Raw genomic sequence first — 19,802 nt, forward strand, 5'->3', positions numbered from 1 at the left:
CTTCCAACTCCTCCTCCTCCCCCTCCCTTTTACTCATGTCTGCAAAGGGGACCAGGCCAACAACCACCACTAACCCCCCCCCCCCACACACACACCCACGTACCCCCCCACCCACTCCCCGTTTCCATATGGCCACTTTTCATCAGTGGAGTGCCGAGCGTTCCCCCGCTTTTAATCGACGTAGCAGGGGGAAAGCCGAGGCAGTCACAAGCAACCCCCTTTGAGCGGCTCAGTAGTGGTACGTTCCAGCACTGCAGAAGTTGAGAGAGCACATTGTTTGTAATCTCTCATCGCAGGGGTCACTTCCTGAGTTGTATGTCCGTTCCCCAAGACCCCCAGACTCCCCCCCCTATCCCACGTCCCTCACCCCACCCAACCCCAAACTCTTTCCCCTCCCATTCCCAGCATCTGTGCGGAGGTTTTTTTGGGAAGCTTTTTTGGAAAGGACCCTGTCCATTCCTTTTGTGTAGGACGCTCCGACATCTGAAAACAATCAAATAATCTGGGCACAATGCAGCTCTTCATGAGAGGGGCTGCCGGTGGCTTCCAGATGAGGCTAGAGAGATTAGAAGCGGATCATACAGACATGGAGGAGAAAGGGCGGGTGCATTGTCACTGCTTCCCAAGAAAGACTGGGCTCGGGTGTGTCAATGGGGCAGCACACAGACTTGAAAGAGAGCACTTTCTGCATCTAATACTGTTCTGTCAGAGAGGAGTATTTCTAGGGTTTAATGGTTACCATGGGGGGAAAAACACTCAGATAATTCCATTTAGTCAGAAAGAGGGGGAAAATGAACAACCAATATTGAGAAATCATGTTGAATAGTTTAGAGGTGCATCACTTTTATATAGCAGTCATTTTGACTCACGACTTGTAGAGGAAAATAAACTTCCGCTCCAGTTCAAGCATTTTATTATTCTATTGTCACTCTCTGTATCCTTTTTTGTGGACAAAAAAAAAACACAAAACATTTTTTTTTTCAATATGAATACAAATAAATGTTGGATTGACCCCACTGCTGCACACATCTGTAAGCAATAGCATGTACCTCAGTGTTCCAAACTCCAAACAATTCTCTCTCTCTCTCTTTCACACACATACATACACACACACACACACACTCAGAAATGACCATTACTGGTAGTCTCAGGAATGGTGGAAAACAGTAATCAGCGACTTCCTCTGCCACCTGTGCATTAATCCCTTTCATCCCATGGCTTCCATTAATTAGAGGGAACACAAGTCACGCCTCCCAGATGGACACTCCCTCACAAGGGATTAGCTATTTCATCCGGTCTCCCCGGCCGCCAAAGAGCTCCATTGTGTTCCACCTTGATGGGGGATGAATTGCTCTTGTATCTAGAATATCCATGTCTTCTTAGTAGCTCTGCATGCTCATACATAAACTGCTCACTCAGTTTTCTTAGTTCTCTGAAAAATTGAGAGACTGCACCCATTTTTAATAGACTACAATGTATGCTTTAATGCATAATGCAGTACTTACAATTATAATTATATAACACCGTTTTGTGGTTATTCTTGGATTCACAAAGGGTCTACCAGGAGGTCTGAAAACAGCACCATACCCCCAGTTTGAACCCGTAACCTTGCTATCATGAGACCACTACTGGCAGTCCAATACATTTTGCCCATTGTTGTTCTGTTATCAGTGCTGGTTCATTTAAGGCAATGCACTTTTCCTGGAGGCACAAGCCTACTTCAGATTCATAAACATTTAGTCACATGCTAGCAGTATTCAGATTCAAATGAATTTGTAGTGCAGCTACATTGACTGACTTGTTCCTCGTGCACAGTTTGTTGTGAGACCGGCTCAGTGAAACGTACCCAAAGGCCATGTGTTCCCTCAAGCTACTACACCCTTGTATTGCTTCCTGTCAACCTGCAATTAGCATGCCTGACAACCACCCGCTTCCGAGGCTGGGCCTGCTCTAATCATAGGCATTTGTTGTTGCAATCAGGTGACGACGCTATAAACAGCACCTTGCACTGGCTCCACCCTTCAAAATGAGTTTGCTGAAGTCTTGCATATACATGTATAAAGAGACACCATTGAAAGGAAAAGGACTGTCTTGCGGGGCAGGAGTTATGACGGTTAAGAGATACGGGGAATGATTTGTCAGCTTGTCCTACAAGAGTGTTTCTATAGATGTTCTTTAGCTGTGACCCTTGACAATTGCCACCCAAACTGTGTCTCATGAGTCACAATGGGTAAGGCTAAGATCTAAGGCTTGGCATTATGCCTGCATACTTCTCTAACACAGCTAAACATAAATATAATGGCAGCGACGGAGGTTGGTGTGATGGCGCTACACTGTTCTGACTGTTTTCACCCCACACTTTGCCGACAAAAGATGCTTTGTGTACTCATTTAACTGTAAAAACAGAAGGGGGTTCAGACCAATGATCGCTGTCGTTCTTAGACATTTCCTACAATCTCTACTCTTAAAACAGAATTACAGTTCTTCATACTTTACACCTTTCATTCTCTCAAGAAAAGCCTCCTGTTTACATTAGTGTAAATGTTTTGTTGGATCAACTCAAATGTCAAGGTGAAGGCAGACTACACCCAGATTGTATGATATTCATAAAGGACCTTGATGTCTACAGTTTTCTTCCCTCACTCGCTAATGCAAACAGTGTGGTAGGACTGAACAGGGTCTTGCATGCTCCAATTCATTAGTGGGTCTCACAGTGCTGCTGAAAGAGAAAATCACTTTTGATATGGTGTGAGTAAATGCAGACACTGGGCTTGTTTAAGGCGTAGATTTAACATAATCAGCGTTACGGCGCGAGAGGGCACTTCTTTGACCAATGCATCCAACTGTCACAGTAAAGAACACCAGTCACTGCCAATACTCCTTTTCAGTCCTGTACATTTCAGAGATCATCCCGAATGTGCATGGCCTGGGATCTTGAGACTTCTCTGAGTTAAACATCCTGTTGCCCTTGTGTTCGGTACACATTTCTGTGTGATCAACACAGGAAATGCACTGAGACATCCATATTTGTGAGATGAGAAAGCTGACTGACTTCCTGAACTTTGAATACTCCAAAGGATAGAGGCATGTTGTTTTGAAATCTCAAAGATGGTCATTGTTGTTCTGTAACACAAAAATTAGACAAGGGACACTTTATATGGCCTTGATCAGGAAATGAATTTTTTTTTTCATGATTAGAGCCAGAGCCATGCTGAAGAAATTTTAAAGTTGGATCTATTGGGATCATCACAGGCTGTAATTTGAAAAACTAATAAAAAGAAGACAGGGAGGGAGTGCATAATGACATTACATTTCTTTCCAAAAAAAGATGGTAAAAAACTAAAAGTTCCACAGTTTTTTCTTTTGTTTTTTTTTATTTACCCACTAACCTTACCCTCTTTTGCATAATTGACATTATGACATTAGTCATTTATCAATCTCATGTTTAGGGCTCTTCTAGTATCTGTTGTTTATCAGACACAATACAGCTGCTGTTTCCTTAAGACATTACAAAAGTGCAAATAACAAATGTTTATCAAAAATGCTATTACATAACCATTTAGGCCTACATATACATGCTGATGGTAGATATCTGGCGATGCCTGTTTCAACTAAGGCTGAGGCACAAACTGTATTTGAGCCAGTGGAACACAAAGAAACTTCTCACACAACATACTGTCACTATGACAACCGGGCAGAATCATTCAGCCTGATCTCTCTCCATTCCACATAGCAAAGAAATCCAATCGCATTACTCTTACATAACCTTCCTACTGGCTGCTGTGCATAGCATAGAACATACAGAGTAGAGTATTGAACACTAAGATAAGACTCATCCAGTTGACATTTGCTGCTATTTTTGTTAATGTATACAAGTCTTTCATGTGTTTCTAAAAATACTTCCTCTTAAATCTTTGCAGGTATTTGAAGGATTGTCATTAGGCATAGGCCTACTTTCACTGTAATGCGCATACACTAAAAAGTAGGTGATACAACCTCACCCACTCTCATCCACCTACTTTTTTTTTACTTCTTCCATATTCTTCTTCACGAGCCAAAAATACTTAAAAACTAACAAATATTTTTTTTTCTGTACCACCTTGTGAATTGTTAGGGAATAAGCATTTCAGAGAATCTCCTGTCCAGGTTCATTTTTGCGAAGGATGAATACTTAATGCACGTTTTCATATATGATTAAAATGTAATGTTAAACGCTTCAATAGCAATTCACCACAACAGGCCAATTGTACCTGACTTAAATGCGTTTTAGTAGCCTACGTGTTGGAAAATGGTCTACTGAAAAGGCCGTAGACAGTTGCATCAACAGGCCTGTAGGCCTGATAAGGTATTTTAATGACACTTCAACCTTTTCGCTGATATATGCAGGTCAGCATGTTTAAGAAACATTCCACATAGGTAAGGAAGTCTCATTTAAAGTGGTTATTTTACATGTACAATAATACATTATCATCCTAAGGATTAAAGTGATGATTCTTCCAGGATATTAAGCGTCCCTCTTCCAACACGAATATCCTCCCTCCAGGATCCTTACTGTGTACCTAGCGACAAGCAATATGATGTAATTCCACGTGCTGTAGCACCAGTGTGAGATAGGTTTTGTCTTCCACGAATGTATTTTCTAAAACTTAGTTCCCGAATAACTTGTATATATCTCACCTAGGCTTAATTCCGGGTGTTTGAAGGAATAGGACTGACCAGTGTTTGGTGAAGTTTTTTCCCCCTGTACCCTGTCTTGCAGATTTTTCCCTCAACGGTGCGTGCTATCACACAGTCTCTTCTCTTTTCTATGTATCAATCCACTCCGCGTTATTGTGGGGAAACTTCTTTTGGGAAGTGCCGGGACTATTTTCAAACAACTTTGCAGAAAACCGTTTTCGCAGATATTGCATAGCTGATTCTCATATGATAATCAATAAATGTACATTACTTTTTGGTCGAGGCATCGCATCTGACAGCATATAAGATATCAGAAAGACTGGAGCTGTTCAGCTTTTTTCGAGCTATCCGCGGAAGGATTTTGTTCAAGAGCGGAGGTCAACGCTTCCGCCCAGTTTTTAGATAGGCTATGCATTGGCCGAGTTGAAAATGGAGTTCGTGTGAGATAGATGCTCAGAACTTCCAATTAGGAAATCTCCTAGGTCTGTTCTCGTGATCACTTTTGCTGTGTAGGAAAGGATTTCGGATACTTGTCCAAATACCTCACGTTTTCTGGAAGCCTCGTCAGGACAGTTACTGAAATATTGTCGGAGAAACGCTGCTGCCTTTTTCAAGTGTTGTCCCTGAGAAGTTGCAGAGGGAATAGCTCGATGGCTAGCTGGAACAAGAATAACGAGCCTGAGTCGAATTGCATCTGCATTTGTAACCGATTGAACGTATTGGAATTTGGTTATCGTCGTGGCAGAGGACAATGCTGAAAATGGTTATTTCATTGCAATCGGATTTTACTTCTGTGGAACATACAATGAATCAGCGGTTGCCTTTCCCGTTCTAATTTCAGTTCTTCGCTTTCCTCTGAGAGCTAAACGGCATGCATCATTGTTGACCCTTTATTTATATTGAATAACTGGCTTTTTCTTCGAACGAAAATGGTTATTTTTGCGGTTAATTTCTCCGCCGTGACTGCGTTGTCGATGCTATTTCCAGTATTTGGATCCCCGTGAGAAAAAAATGAGCGAAGAATCGACAAATCCAAACGAGTAAGTCAACATCTATAATTTTATATAGCCTTCATGCTTACAATATTGCCCCCGGGTATGTGTCTTGTCATGATTTCAATGTAACAAAGTTAGTCAAGAAAGTCTTTCGAGGCATATCGCTGCAGGAAAATGTCAATTACAGATGTGTAATTCTAATCTCTGCCTCCAGTTAGGAGTCAAAGCTATTTTCTTGTCAAGATGTCATGGTCTAGTTAAATATATAGGACTAGTTTCGCACACCATACTTGTGTGTAACAACGATTTTGATGCCGTTCGCTTTATGTCACAATCTTGTCATCAGCACCATCATTATTTCTTAATGGAGAACTACAAGCAGGTCAATAATTCAGGGCCTTTTATTTTGTAATTCCATTTATAGGCTCTTAGCTAGGCTACTATCTCGGCTGTGAGCTCAGTTACTTCTTTAAGACGGCCACGTATTTTCTTTCCTCGTTTCTTATATCCAGACACATGTATTTCACTCTAAAATGAAATGATCACAACCTACTTTTCAATCCTGTTTGCCACGTAATTGATGGTGAATTAATGTATGTGTGATACAGTAGTCTATGTTAACCTCCATGGATAGTAGGCCATCATATTGTATACATTTTAATGTAGGAACTAAACAAGCAAGAAGTACATCGTCTTAGTTTTCATGTTTACGTAGCCTTTTAAAACCTTAAATATAGGGAAATAGGCGGCTTGTCTACATTTCATCAAGACCCTTTTATAAGACGTTGAAAAGCTAGGCCAGTTCAACGTTTATTATATTGCATGTCTAAAGCTTGCTGATGTGTTGGAGAATACATTCTGAAAACTTTGAAATCGTTCAAAATGCTGTGACCACTAGTTAGAACTAACCCGTGTCTATCGGTGTCGGAAAAATGTATGTAACGCCGTCTTAATGTATTCAGTAACTTACAGCATGTCTCTTACAATTGTTGTTTATTTTTTTCTTCATTAATCAGTGCATTGCTATAAGATGGTTACTGCAATGTCTGACTAAAAAAAAAGCTGAAGACGCCATTTTTTTCTCAATCACACTAATTTGCATATCACAATCTTCATTCATAAAAATGATAAAAAATCACTCTTGCTCGCAATATTAGTCGAAGGATTTGTGAACTTAGAACCCTTTTTATAAAGGGAAGTAGAAAAGCGATACATTTGTTCGAAATCGGTTTATTTCTAGCCGTAAAGACATGTTGTTTTAATGGGTGATCGCTTGCGTGCGCTTGTTGACAGTCACTGAGAAATATCTGCTCGGGAGGTGCTGTGGTCACGTGACCGCCTCCATTCATAAAGTACCTGGCTGCCCATTCACAGCAAGCTGTACAGTGCCGTGTGTCTATGCACCGCCCGCAGGATTGCACAAAGAATCTTCTTCTTAATCTTAATCTTGTAGATCGACTACCACTCCTTAAGTTTGTATAATGCTGGCAGTATTTTATTTTTTTTTTTAATTCACGACGCTGAATTGTTTTAAATAAAATAATAAAAAATGTATACGATTTCCAGGCGTGAATGAGTTGGTTCATGACAAAGTAGACGACAATTTCTTCAGCTAGCTAGCATTCTTTTCCTGTATATCAGGCTCATTCACGTCAGTGAACAGATTCTTTGTCCTTGAATATGTCCTATATGTTCCTAGTGGCATTATTTCCTATGTGACTCATGGTCATCTGGTATAGTAGCTGCTTTGTCCTTTCGTAACCAAACCAGTAAACCTGCAAGCACAGTTGGAGCTTTTAATTCATATTTCGAAACAGTAGAAAGAAGTGAAAGAGATGAGACATTTGCATATTGATGCTCAGCAGTCTGCCCCCCCCCCCCCCCCCCCTGCATGGGGAGCCCTTTTACGTAACACCCAAGAACAGCACATGCTTCTGATGACAAAGCCATGCACAAAGAAGCGAGATGTTTTTGATGGGCTTTGAGGATGCCATTTTGATCATTTTTCCTTCCTTCTTACCAGAAGACAGAAAATGTGTCTGTTCGCTAGTTTTCGTCTGTCTTTGCAGTAATAATAATTATCGCATTATTTATATATTGTCTCTCTATTATATTTAAACGTGTCTTGATATTTGATGATGTATGTTTCAAACTAGGCTATAGATTGTTTATCAGGAATAAGCATAGCCAATGTCTGAAAAGGTGCTCCATGTCATGAGAAAAAGGAATCCATTCAAGTAAACTATAAGCAAAATACAGACATTACAGTGGCTAACACATTTCATGTTGTAACATATGGATTAAGTCTGTATGGTACAAGTACCGTCTCACAGTTGACGTCATAATTGTTGTGGTGTAAAACAAATTTAGGCCAGTTTAAAGGTCAGGATGGCTATTCTAATCCCATACATTTTTTGTCAGATTAAGTGAATTCTTACACAGTCCTATCTGTCTGTTCAGTCTTTGCACTAAAGGAATTGGTATTCGTACATAGTCCTTACACTGCGGGAAACAAACAGTGTCTCGGACCGAGCCATAAACAGTTCCAGGCAAAACATGTGCTTCAGCAGAATGGAAGGGAGGGTTGTGAATATGACTGGCTGAATATCAGCAACCTTTTTGCGAAACTAAATCGTGGACTGCATATTTAACACCCAAAGTGCCAGATGACATTGAAGGATAGCTGTGTGTGGTATGGTGTATGCTCATTTCATGTTTAGATTCTGGTTTCTATGTTTCGTAATATAATGGATGGAGCAGAGGCTTGTTCTTCCTCAGATCAGTTGGAGTGTAAGAAATGATGGTTTGTTACTAGGCTTTGCTGGTGGTCCTGGATAGAGATTCTTTAGTATTAAATCCCAATACCATTTCCAATTTGAGAGGGCTGCATTTTTCATGAGTATTTACGATCAGCCAGAACCATTAGTGCAATCTGACACTGAGGGCAAATTATCATCATTTAAAATAGTAGGGGTTTCATTTCCATTCACAATATTCTATCTATGTAACTATTTTTCAGGATTTATAACTAGACTTGGCCAGGACTGTGTGAGCGTGATCTGGGAAATGTGTAACATGTCCTTTTGATGAAGCTTTCCCAGGCTCTGAGGGGGCCTATCATTTTTTATTTACTGAGGACATTGTAAGCTAGCCTTACAGATGTCTTAAACTAACCCAGTGCTTTTTTACTAAAATGTTAGCAGTGTACGGTAACCAATCCATATCCCCTCTCAACACTAATTTCACATGTCCTTAGTTTTCACACATCTATATTTAAGCATCTGTATTTCCTGTGATAGTGGTTTTCGCAAGGGCTCTGAGTTGAACTGACTGGATAATTTATGGCTAAAAAAGATAGATGTTTACAAGGTTACAAATTGTTGTGAGATTTTCTTTTTGATCAGATCTCTAGGTTGAATATTGTGGTAGTGGTGGTGGTGGTGGTGGTGTAGGGGTGGGCAGGCAGGCAGGAAAACCTGTGTGTCTTAACCTAAACCTTCAAACTGAAATCCAGTCTAGAACTACAGGGTGAACCTTTAGCTGGTTAAGATGGGACTTGCTTTACATGTATGCAAAACATAGCAAATTCTCAGGATTCTGGGAACCAGAGTAAACCACAATGCCCTAATTAGTTGTTTTTTAAGGATGTGGACTGCCTTTGGCACATTTGCTTATGTTGAAGTGTTCACCATAACTTGCATGTTTTGCTTCTTACCCTTCAATTAGTACCTATATATTATTATCCTAGCCAGTTAGCTGGAGCCACTGCTACAGTGACATCAGCTGAATTTAAAGGGACACTCTGTGACTTTATAGCCTATGAGTACACAGAGCACAAGTGTCTCTTTTTAGAATTTGCCTTAACATAAAGGTTACAGAAGTGTTTACTTGTTTTCACACAGAAAGTCTCGATGTGGTCTTGACATTTCTATGACAATTCATGGAGGTGGAGACATGGTTCAAAAATGACTAGTACTCCTATTCACATCTTGCTGTGGTTAGTGCCCACGGTTGATTCAAGGGGCAGTATCAGTCCAGTGTAAAGGTTGTTGATCTTGGTCATTTTCCATAATTTGAAGTTGTTTTCTCGAAGAACTATGAGTATGGGTTCAGTTCAGAACATTATGCCATTTTCAACCCTTCAGTAGGGTGGAATGTGCAAGGCATGGAGCAAGGGGCAACATGGGAACATTTTCATTAATTACCCCAGAATATCCTTTTATATGTAGCCTATGTTATGACAAATCAATATAGTTTAAGGCAATTTCTGGTTGGCTAACGTTGACACTGTAGTTTGTGCTCAAATAAGCTCACTTGCGGGGGTGTCTGACTAACGTGAGCAATTTAATGTAAATGTATCATGGTCTGTCCTATGTTACTGTTACTGATAGCCTACTTGGTTGTGAAGGTTAGTGCATTTAGTTTTACTTATTATGTTGGTGGAAACGTTTTCAGTAGAGAGACTAGCTTCTTGGCTAAATTGATTATCCAGCACTGCAATGTTGGTGTCGTGCAGTCAGGACTTTTTAACCCTTCTGAGAAGAGTTGACACAAATATGATCTAATGTAACATAAAAATCATATTGTCTAAACATTTATTATATTCACAAAACTTCAGTATCTTGTGCCACATGAAGCACAACACTGCTGCAGTTTCAAAATGTGTTTGTGTGCACTCGACCCCTTTGGTTAGTCTATATGAAGTGTCAGAATTACTTATCAATCAAATCAAGAATTTGCAGATTTGAAGAATTGGCTATGTGGGTATGTGCTGAAAGTAAGCATGTTCATTATGTGAAGTTGGCATGCTAGTCGTGACGATGAATTTGGAGTGCTAGGCAGACAGTATCATTCCCAAAAATAGTTAACTCTCTAGGAGCAGTGTAGAGCAGTATTTGTCCATTATGACACTTGTATCATGAAACGAGTGGACGCATTGGTTTTTGAGGTACCAGAATATTGCTGAGCGCTGTAGAAATGTTAATATGTAGCCTAGTATGCAACACTATTATGTTTCCTCAGTTAATTGTTATAGGTCTAACTTGGAGACAAATATCTCGTGTCATGATGATGATTATTAAAACCCACAAACAGTGTTTGTGCGTGTGGTGGGAGTGAAGTCTGTTATAACAGAGGGTACAGCATATACACGCACCGCTCTAATATCAGCTGTGCTTTTTAATCACAAAGAATGAACATGCAACCTAGATCTCTATAACGTGCATTGCACAGGATGAATGAAAGACCATCAACTGATTGAACATTTACTTTTGAATTGCTGAGTGTGTAGCCTACTGCCTATGTGTTCCAGAATGTCAGTTGCGCATTGGTCTTATGCCTGTGTACAGTCATTTATTCCTATTTAAATTTAGTCTGAAGCATTCTTAACATAGCTTTTCTCTTTGCAGCATAATTCACTATGAGTTTATTGTGTATTTAAGTTCATGGATATTATTCATTTTATTTCAAAGGTAATGGAGTTTGTCCTAGGCAATCATGTGTAATGTAAAGGCCGTTTCAGTCTTGACGCAAGCTGCACACATGGTTGTAAACACAAGGCTCACACAAGCTGGCCAAATATTTGAATTTTGTATTTTTTTTTAACTACTGTTCGCTGCCCTGCGCCTTGTTAGATGATTACCTTTCATTCAATGGGGTTAGGAAAGTTGAACCTTTCTTTTCTTAGGGGTGATGTGTTAGTATCTGCATAATTGCAGCTACAGTATGCAATGACAGACTATTGCTGTGGCACAATCACACTCAGATTTTCTTGCGGAAATTCATATCTAGTTTATTGCTGAGGTTCAGACATGCGACCACTGTTCCCTGTGTGTGATGCTTTGTTTATCGTGAACAGTGTGAGATCAGTGTGTTTCTTCCCATGGTCAGTGCTAAATTCTGTGTACTTCCCTTTGGTATTTCAGTGGTGAGATGTATTTTAAAGCCCCAGTCCTCAGTGGTATTAGCTCATGATATTCAGTCAGGTTCAGCTTGGTAGCTAAATGGAAAGGCTTTGACTCATTCATTTCCTGTTCTTGATGCAACATGAAGATCTTGGTATAAAGAATATGCCCCTAGGGGTAGAGATTGTTGACCACCCAAGCTTCCATGTGTTGCCCATACCAAGCCAATCATTTTTTTTTTTTCCATTTGTTAACCCTCAACCGCCTTCATATTCATGCGTAACTTTGATATATAAATTCTTTCATAGCTGTCAAAGATGGACACTGTAGAAATGCAGAGGACTTTAGAATGTTGCATACTGTTAGATGAAGGCATGGTTTTGGGGCATATGGAGTATACGACTGCACCCCACAGCTACCCCCATAATACCACAAACATAACAGGGCACAGATGGAAACCTCAAGCCTTGTGTCTTTGAGTTTCCCCTAGTCTTTGAAAAACAGGAAGGATTTAAAGGGTGTGTGTGTGTGTGTTTGTATGCATGTGTACGCATGCAGAAAGCAAACCTCATGTCTTCAAAACAAGAAGACCTTGCTTTTAGAGGAACCAAGTTCTGCATTGTCACCTCCATAAAGTTGGGTCAGGAAGTGCAGGGCTTTTACAGGGATTTTAGCCAGATTGTATGTTGAGTGTACAATAACACTCCCCCCCCCCCCCCCCCCCCCCCAAGCGCTGACTTGTAATGGTGGCTCGCCCAGCAAACCCTCATCTCTCTCCTCCTTCCTCCTGCTTTGTGTTCTCTCCCTCCTTCCTTCAACAAGAGCAGGATCCCTGGAGACTCCTCACATCAAAGCCTCCCAGCATTGCTGTTGCAGTCCAAATCTGTGGTTCCTCTTCTCATTTTTTTCCCTCTCTCTTTCCTGTAATTGCAGCGCAAGGTTTTAATTTTCCAAATGCTTGCGGTGGAAATTAAGATCATCTCAATATGTGGCATGATTGATGTCTTCAGAATGGTTTGTTTCTGCATTTGATATGCAGATGGAAGACCTAGATTTACAGTTGTGCCACAGTCGCAGGGTAGCAGAACCATTTTGAATCGCACCGTGGGTTCAGCTGTCCGATCCAGTAACACTAGCAGGATTAGCATCGAGGTGGGGTACAAACTGTTGATTTTGTCTTAAATGTAGGCATTACAGTCCTAGGCCCCTCTGTATTATATTATCCCACCCCTGCTGCTTTGTGACAATGTATTATATTGCTTGCTTTAGTCCTCAACTAGCAAACGTTTGAAAAACGTTCAAACTTTGAAAAACTGTCTTTAATTTATATATATGTATATATAATTTCTACGTTCTGAATTCTGCTTGAAATCTTACAAAATCACTTCATGGGTGTGAAGTGGCAGCAGTGAACCCTCATCTTGGTAGTCAAGGGGAAAAAAAGAATCTATTGTGCTACCAGCAATTGTAGGCAAATATTAGCATGAGGCGGGTGATTACTGTTAGGAGAAAACCCTCAGGAACTATACTCTTTATTGGGGTCTAGCCTAGATTTTTTTTTTTAGTCATTTACTGGAGCTGATGCTTCTTCAGCTTGTAGCTCCATGTCTGTCTGATGTTGCCTCTCACGCGGCCTCGCTCGGTGTCGCCTGCACTGCTCAAGATGGAAACTCTCGTGAGCCGGAGATGAGTCATCAGCCATCGGTGTAGGTGCATCTCTACACAAGGCATCGCAGAAGCCCTCACTGCGTGAACAAATCAAGCTCTCTCCTTCCAAAGCCCGTTTAACGGTGGCAGAATGACAGTGATGCCTTATGAGGTACCTGGTCTTGATGTTTGGCAGAATGAGGCTATTATTTAAAGGAACGGACAAGGTCGTCCTTGAGCCCTGAAAGTAAAGCAGTGGGAGAGCAGGCGCAGCTAGTCGTTTTGATCTTGAGTTTAGGTGAGAACCGTTCCCCCCCTAAGGTTGGTTAGGCAGAGATGACCATTGAAGATGGATGGAATGACTGTAACCATGGTTTGATCAAGTGTTATGTAATGGCTGGTTATCTAGATATTTTCTGTATAGCAGCCATTTGTTTATAACATGATATGTCAACCATGTGAAATAAGGTGAGAAACTGAGAAGATTCTTGGAGTTTGTCACATTTTTTTTGTAATTTATGTCAGTGAAGGACAATTTCCCATGGTTGTGTTGGTGTCTAAGAGCAAATTTGTTTTGCGTCTGTTTTATACATGATTTAACATAACTAAGCCTTTTTGATTGTTTGTTTGGGGGGATAGAGTCCAATCTAGTGAACAGATTATTGCTAATCTGATTAGGCTACCCAAATTGTGATTAGCTCTCACATTTCATTCCCTTGTTTTCGTGGATTCTGTCGAAGAAAGATCTGGCTTAACCTATTCTTTGCGTCATGGATATTGGTGATTGTGTCCATACTGTGAACATGGTGCAGAATGACTAGTTTTATGCTTGAAGTACTTGCTTTTGCCCCCTTTTGTGTCTTCAAAAATATGCCCTTCATCAAAAAAGAAATGTTTGTTTCTAAAGTTAAGGACCCCACTGGAGCCTGCCCGGCCTCCCCTGGATGGGTGAAGGAAAGAATGGAGGAAAGGAGCAACACATCCCGCTCTCCCTCTCCACACCCCCCTGCCCATTTCTTTTGAGATGGTAATGACCAGGGGAGGTTTCTCTAGCCTTAGCTTGCAGAGCGTGTCTCTCCGGCTACATGCTCCACTGCCTGGACATTGTGAGGGCACAAAACTCCAGGCTCGGGGATCCAGTAACGTGAAATTTCAGCAGAGAAGCAGCCATTGTGTAGAGAAGGTAGGGAATGGGAGGGTGGCGTACACAGAGGGTCCAGGAGGAGGAGTTGACTTGGCGAGAACTCAGGGCTCAAGCCACATCCCAGTGCCTCTCATCCCACCATAACAAACACTATGCAAGGTCCAGCACACATGTTTCAAGGAGTTCCATGGAGTTCCATGGAGACTAAGCTAATGATGCTATGCTCAAGCCCCTGGAGCACAGGATCCTGAAAAGACAAATGGTTCATGCTAGACCGCAGACACTTGATGGCTGGAGCATGGCCTCCCATCCTAATAAACTCTAGGTTTAAGTGAATGTCTAAATCCCCCCCCCCCCCCCCCCCCCCCCCCCAGTGTCAAACAGGACAGTAAGGGTTAAGCATCCTGAACCCTGTATCAGTCCAGTGAAATATTTTTATTTTTTTGTTCTTCCCCTTTTTTATTATAATTTGGCAAGGCTGGCAACTTCCACTGATCTTGGCAGTGAACATGAATGACAACAGCCTGCACTCGACCCCCCCCCCAACGCACACTCTCTCACACTTCCACACACATCTCCCACTCCTTTGTTTTCATCTGTCCCTCCCCTTCGGAAATGAAGTCAGTCTTCCAGCAGACTAACTTAGGATAATTTGGTCCCTCCTCCCCTCCCCCCTCCGGCCCCTGACCCTCGCCTCCCTGGACCAGCTGATCCTGCTTCCGGCCTGTCTCTGTGTGACCACTGGACTGTGCTCTCTCTCTCTCTCTCTCTCAGTGAGGAGAGGGGGGCTACGGCTCCCAAACCTTTTGTCTCCTACGAATTCATTCTTTTCCTGGGATGAATTTAAAACAGGGAGAAACGTCTTCCATTCCCAGGATGCAAGATCTTCAGATCTCCAGAAGATATAACATGTAGTCTCAGAAGTCCCTTACATTTGATCAGTAAGTTGTCCAGAGCAGATGGCCGGACAAAGCACAATGAAGGTATGGGCATATAACATGAATGTCCTCGGAAGCCCGTGACCTTGGTGCTGGTAGACAGAGCCTTCTCTCCTTGTCAGACTGCGGGGTACCCCAGATGGTAGCAGATAGTTAAAGAAGGGGTCGTGCTTTGCCAAATGGAAAACAAGGGCCATAATGGAGGGTAGGTGTGACCCGCTGGTTAATTTTTTAAATTTATTTTAATATGAAAGACACAGGTTATTCATTGTCGTCGTGGCTTGGATGCAAAGAGAACGAAACCCCCGTGTGTGTGTGTGTGTGTGTGACGTCAGCGCACAAGCATCCCACCGCTCCCTAATCTGTCAGCTCGTGCCACTAGTGAGGCCACAGATGCTCACGTGTGTGCTTGGAAATCAGGGGCTATTTTAAGGAATGAGGAGCGACCATCCCACCGTGATGATTTGATAAACCTCCAGTCTGACGTCAAACATGGTGCACGCCAAAACCGGGAAGTGCACAATATGGAGGCTCTGTTGGAGTCACAGGAACGTCGTGTGTGTGTTTTTTTTTCTCCCTCTCCCCAGTCCTCTAATGTATTTGCGTCAGCAACACAAGGGCATATAGAAAATGGTAAAGTAGGGGAACCCTTTCATGTTATTGCGTTGGCAAGCTTTTTTTTTTTTTACGTTATGTCGTCTTTTTGAAAATTGTGATTTAACCCCTTATAGCTGCCTCTGATGTTAAGTGCTGTGTGCGTATGTGTGTGTGTCAGCACATATCTGCATGCACATGTTTTAATCCAGGCAGGTCATGGTCATTGTGCCTTGGTCATGCCTGAACAGCATTTCTGGCCTCTCCTCTGCCACTTCCCTGCTGTGTGAGTGACAGCTCCTCTTGTTAGACGGGCAGGTTTTTTTTTCGTGTGTGTTTCTGTTCGCTGGTGTGTGGAGAACCAGCCAAGCCTTACCTGCGAGGCTCCAGGCGCCAACCCTCCCAGCCCGTTCTCATGTCTCTGTGACTTCAGGCACGTTGGTCAGAAACTGCGGGCGTGAGAGGTCTCAAGGAGGAAGTGACCCCTCCCTCAGTCCTTCTCCCCTGGGGTGAACTTCTCTTTGCCGAGAGGGATATGAGAGTGGTTCTTTTGCTTACTAAACAAGAAAAAGAGAAAAGTGTCCCAAAGCCAAAAAAAACAGCCTTTTTTTATATATAAATCTGTTGTCCTTTTTCCCCCTTCAGATGGTGGAGCCTAACAGTGCACACACATTCACAATCACGACTGTCTTAGTTCAAGCTGACTTTTATCCCCACACACACACACACACACACATCTCATTTTTTGTTGTTGTAGTCAGGGTATTTTAAGGCTGTGTGACCCTGTTTGACTTTGACAGCCAGAGCAACTGCCCTGTTTTTATTAACCGGGCCATTGATCCTGATCGGAGGGTTGGCAAACAGTCACCAGACAAGTAGCAGTTTTCCTAGGACAGAAGTAAGAGGAAGACGGATAAGCAAGGTTAATTTCTAACCAATCAGATCCACATTCCAGTGCAGCTGTGCTGATGTTACATAAAAGCTAGTTTGTTTAATTCACGTTAGTTTCTCACATGGTTGAGCACACTATTCTAGCCTCAGAGTTATTGACCTCGCTAATTAGCGCTTCTCTGACCAGTTCGGCCCCGGTGGGGGGAGGGAGGGGGGAGTGAGAGTGCATCCTGCTGTTGCCATCAATTTTCAACAAGATAAGGAAGCAGCTGATGTAACGTCAGTGGTGTGTTGCGAGAGATGTCTTCAGGGGTCAAATTCCCCCCTCCTCCTCTCCCGGTCCCACCTTCCTTAATGTGTCACCAGTGGATCTGTAAAGGGCTGTCTGCCGTGAACTTTGACCATTTTCCAGTGGCACACGAGTGAAATTCGTCAGTCAAAGTAATATTAAAGAGCTTGGCACACAGCACTGTAGAAACACCATGACTGCTGGAAAGCACGCTTGCCATTCCGGTTGAGCTTATTCTTAAAGCAGCAGTAATGTGTTTTGATTTAAAACTAGCCAGCTAAAAAAATCTATAAAGCATGCAAAACCATGCAAACAGCAGCATGTCATGACTGAGCTTTGTAGCATGCTAGTGAGTCTATTTTGGTGATTCTGTTGGTGACATGGTGCTGTGCATAGCCTCTGCAACCAGTGGGAAGGACTGGTTTATTTATCTATCTTTCACAAGACCATATATCATCAAAATGAGTTTGACTATGCTGGCAAACAAAATTGTTGCCTATGAAAACATACCTTAAAACTGGTACATTACTGCATACTACTGCTTGACGTTTATTAAAATAATATTCATATATCAACATCATGAGAGTTGAGCACAGTAGACGTGGAAAGTGTGTTTATGTTTTTCTCTGAAACTATGTTGCCGTTTATGATATATTTTTTTTCTGTTTATCTTCCCATAGTGACAGTTACGCGCGTGTGAGAGCAGTGGTGATGACACGGGACGACTCCAGCGGAGGGTGGCTCCCCCTGGGGGGCGGAGGCTTGAGCTGTGTCACCGTCCACCGAGTCAATCGGCCCGACGACAGCAGCAGTGGCGGCGGCGGCAACGGGAGTAACGGTGGCAACGGCAGTGGCTGCGGGGCCGACTTCCTCATCCAGGGGGAGCGGCTCAAAGACAAATCGGTACGCTGCTACAACATTCACAACTACCTCAGCACACAGTCCCGCATGACATGCGTCATACATGCAGGCACCACTCCAGATCCCACCCACCACACACACACACACACACACACACACACACACACACACACACATACACACACACACACTCCCCTTCTCATTAAACACGTGACGACACTGCTACACGGTTACTTAGGAGGTTAGTCAAGAGTGTGCTATCGGGTGGTGTGGGGGTGTCCGGAGATAAGGATGAGGTCCTGGCGTCATATTCTCACCCTGCACAGGAAGTGAGCCTTTGGCTCTCCTCCACAGCACAGGTACCTGAAAATAGCCGCCTAGCTCCTGGGTAAAGCATCATTCTCTCATCAAGTAGGAGAGACTCCATTGCTGTACTAGTGAGTGGTCGTGTGTGTGCGCATGTATGTGCGTGTGGGGTTGACAATTGCTCACTGGCTGGTTAGATGCATGACGTGAATCCGGGCCTGAATTAGATTTACCCGGTAGTAGCCGCTTCCTTGCGTTCTCAAGCCCCAGATAAAGCTGGCTGGGTTTCTGTTGTGCAGAGCTCACGGGGGAGTCCAAACAGGATGATTCACTGCCTCGGTCCTGCATCTGCCGCAGTATTTAAGTGTTGAGGAGCTGCAGAAGAGGATACAGGAAATTCATAGTAACCCTTTACACCCAAACAGAGCCCTGCCTTACCAGCTAGCTTTTAGCAGTTTTCATTAAAACAAGGGCCAGGAATTAAGGGACATGTAAACATAGTGTTAATGGAACCTGCATTGTGTAGACAAGCAGAGTCCCACAACGGACTCACAACCTCAGGCACGGGAGGCGTGTGTGATCACAAGAAGGCGATAAACCATGGGTGCTAAGGTGTCAGGGAGTGAGGTTTGCTCACTGCAGAGGACTGTATCCTCTGGCTACCATGCTAACATGCTAGATGCACTTTATTTCCTCAGCCTGAGGTTACTTATGATGTAACTTGCAGCATACCAGCTCTCAGTGGATGTCAAATTCACTATGATGACAATGACCATTTTCTCCCTGACAAATACAACATTTTAGCTTTTGCTTAAAGTGAAAAGAATTGCGTGCACAGAATAAGCCAAGAGGATGTCGTGTGAAAGAAATAGGGTAAAGAATGAGAGGTATGGTGGAGGAGACCAAGGCAAAGACTAAAAACCAAAAAAGAGACCAGCAAACAACAGACTTGAAAAGCGAGAAGACCGACCCTGACTCAAGGACTGAGACGGGGCAAGAGCGGAACCGAGAGCGAGAGCTGATGACAACAGTGTCAGAAGGGGCGGTCTGCCCACACGTGTGTAACGATGTGGTACAGAGTGTACTGATGAGTCAGCTAGTGCCGAATATAGCCTCCCAATGTGCCTGCACTCACTTAATATTCCCATGTTAAGGACTCGGGCTTAATTGACTACACAATTACTACATGTCAAATGGCTTTAAATGGGGATGAATCGGAAAGAGTGTGTGTGTGTGTGCCAGCCAGCCAGCCAGCCAGAGGGGGCGGTGGGGTATATAAGATTGGAAACCTGAAATATGCAACCATAACAGGCATTGAAATGTGAAGTTAAGAAGGAAAAAAAAGAGAGGGAGATAACCATTTGAGCTGTGCCTGCCTGTGGGTTCTTGTTCATGTTGTATCCTTGCTGGTCCTCTTCTTCCCCTACCCAACAGTGGGCCTATGGGGCATCTCTAATCTCAGTGAGGCCACCCCAGCCCAGCGCTAAACACTGGCTATGGACGCTCAGCTCAAATCCCATTCAGCTACATTTAGACTCTCTTTTACACACTTACACA

At 42.8% G+C, this 19,802-nt stretch overlaps 1 protein-coding gene across 1 annotated transcript in view; it reads left to right on the forward strand.

Moving 5' to 3' along the window:
• Positions 1-5,112: 5,112 nt before the first annotated feature.
• Positions 5,113-19,802, forward strand: part of spred1 (sprouty related EVH1 domain containing 1) — a 33,058-nt gene continuing 18,368 nt past the window's right edge. Inside the window, exons 1-2 of the mRNA XM_080849650.1 lie at positions 5,113-5,717; positions 17,759-17,981. Coding sequence (XP_080705776.1) covers positions 5,689-5,717; positions 17,759-17,981 — 252 coding nt within the window. The 5' untranslated portion in view covers positions 5,113-5,688. The remainder of the gene's footprint in view (positions 5,718-17,758; positions 17,982-19,802) is intronic.

Source organism: Sprattus sprattus (genome assembly GCF_963457725.1).
Source record: "Sprattus sprattus genome assembly, chromosome: 13".
In the NCBI taxonomy this organism is placed as follows: Eukaryota; Metazoa; Chordata; class Actinopteri; order Clupeiformes; family Clupeidae; genus Sprattus; species Sprattus sprattus.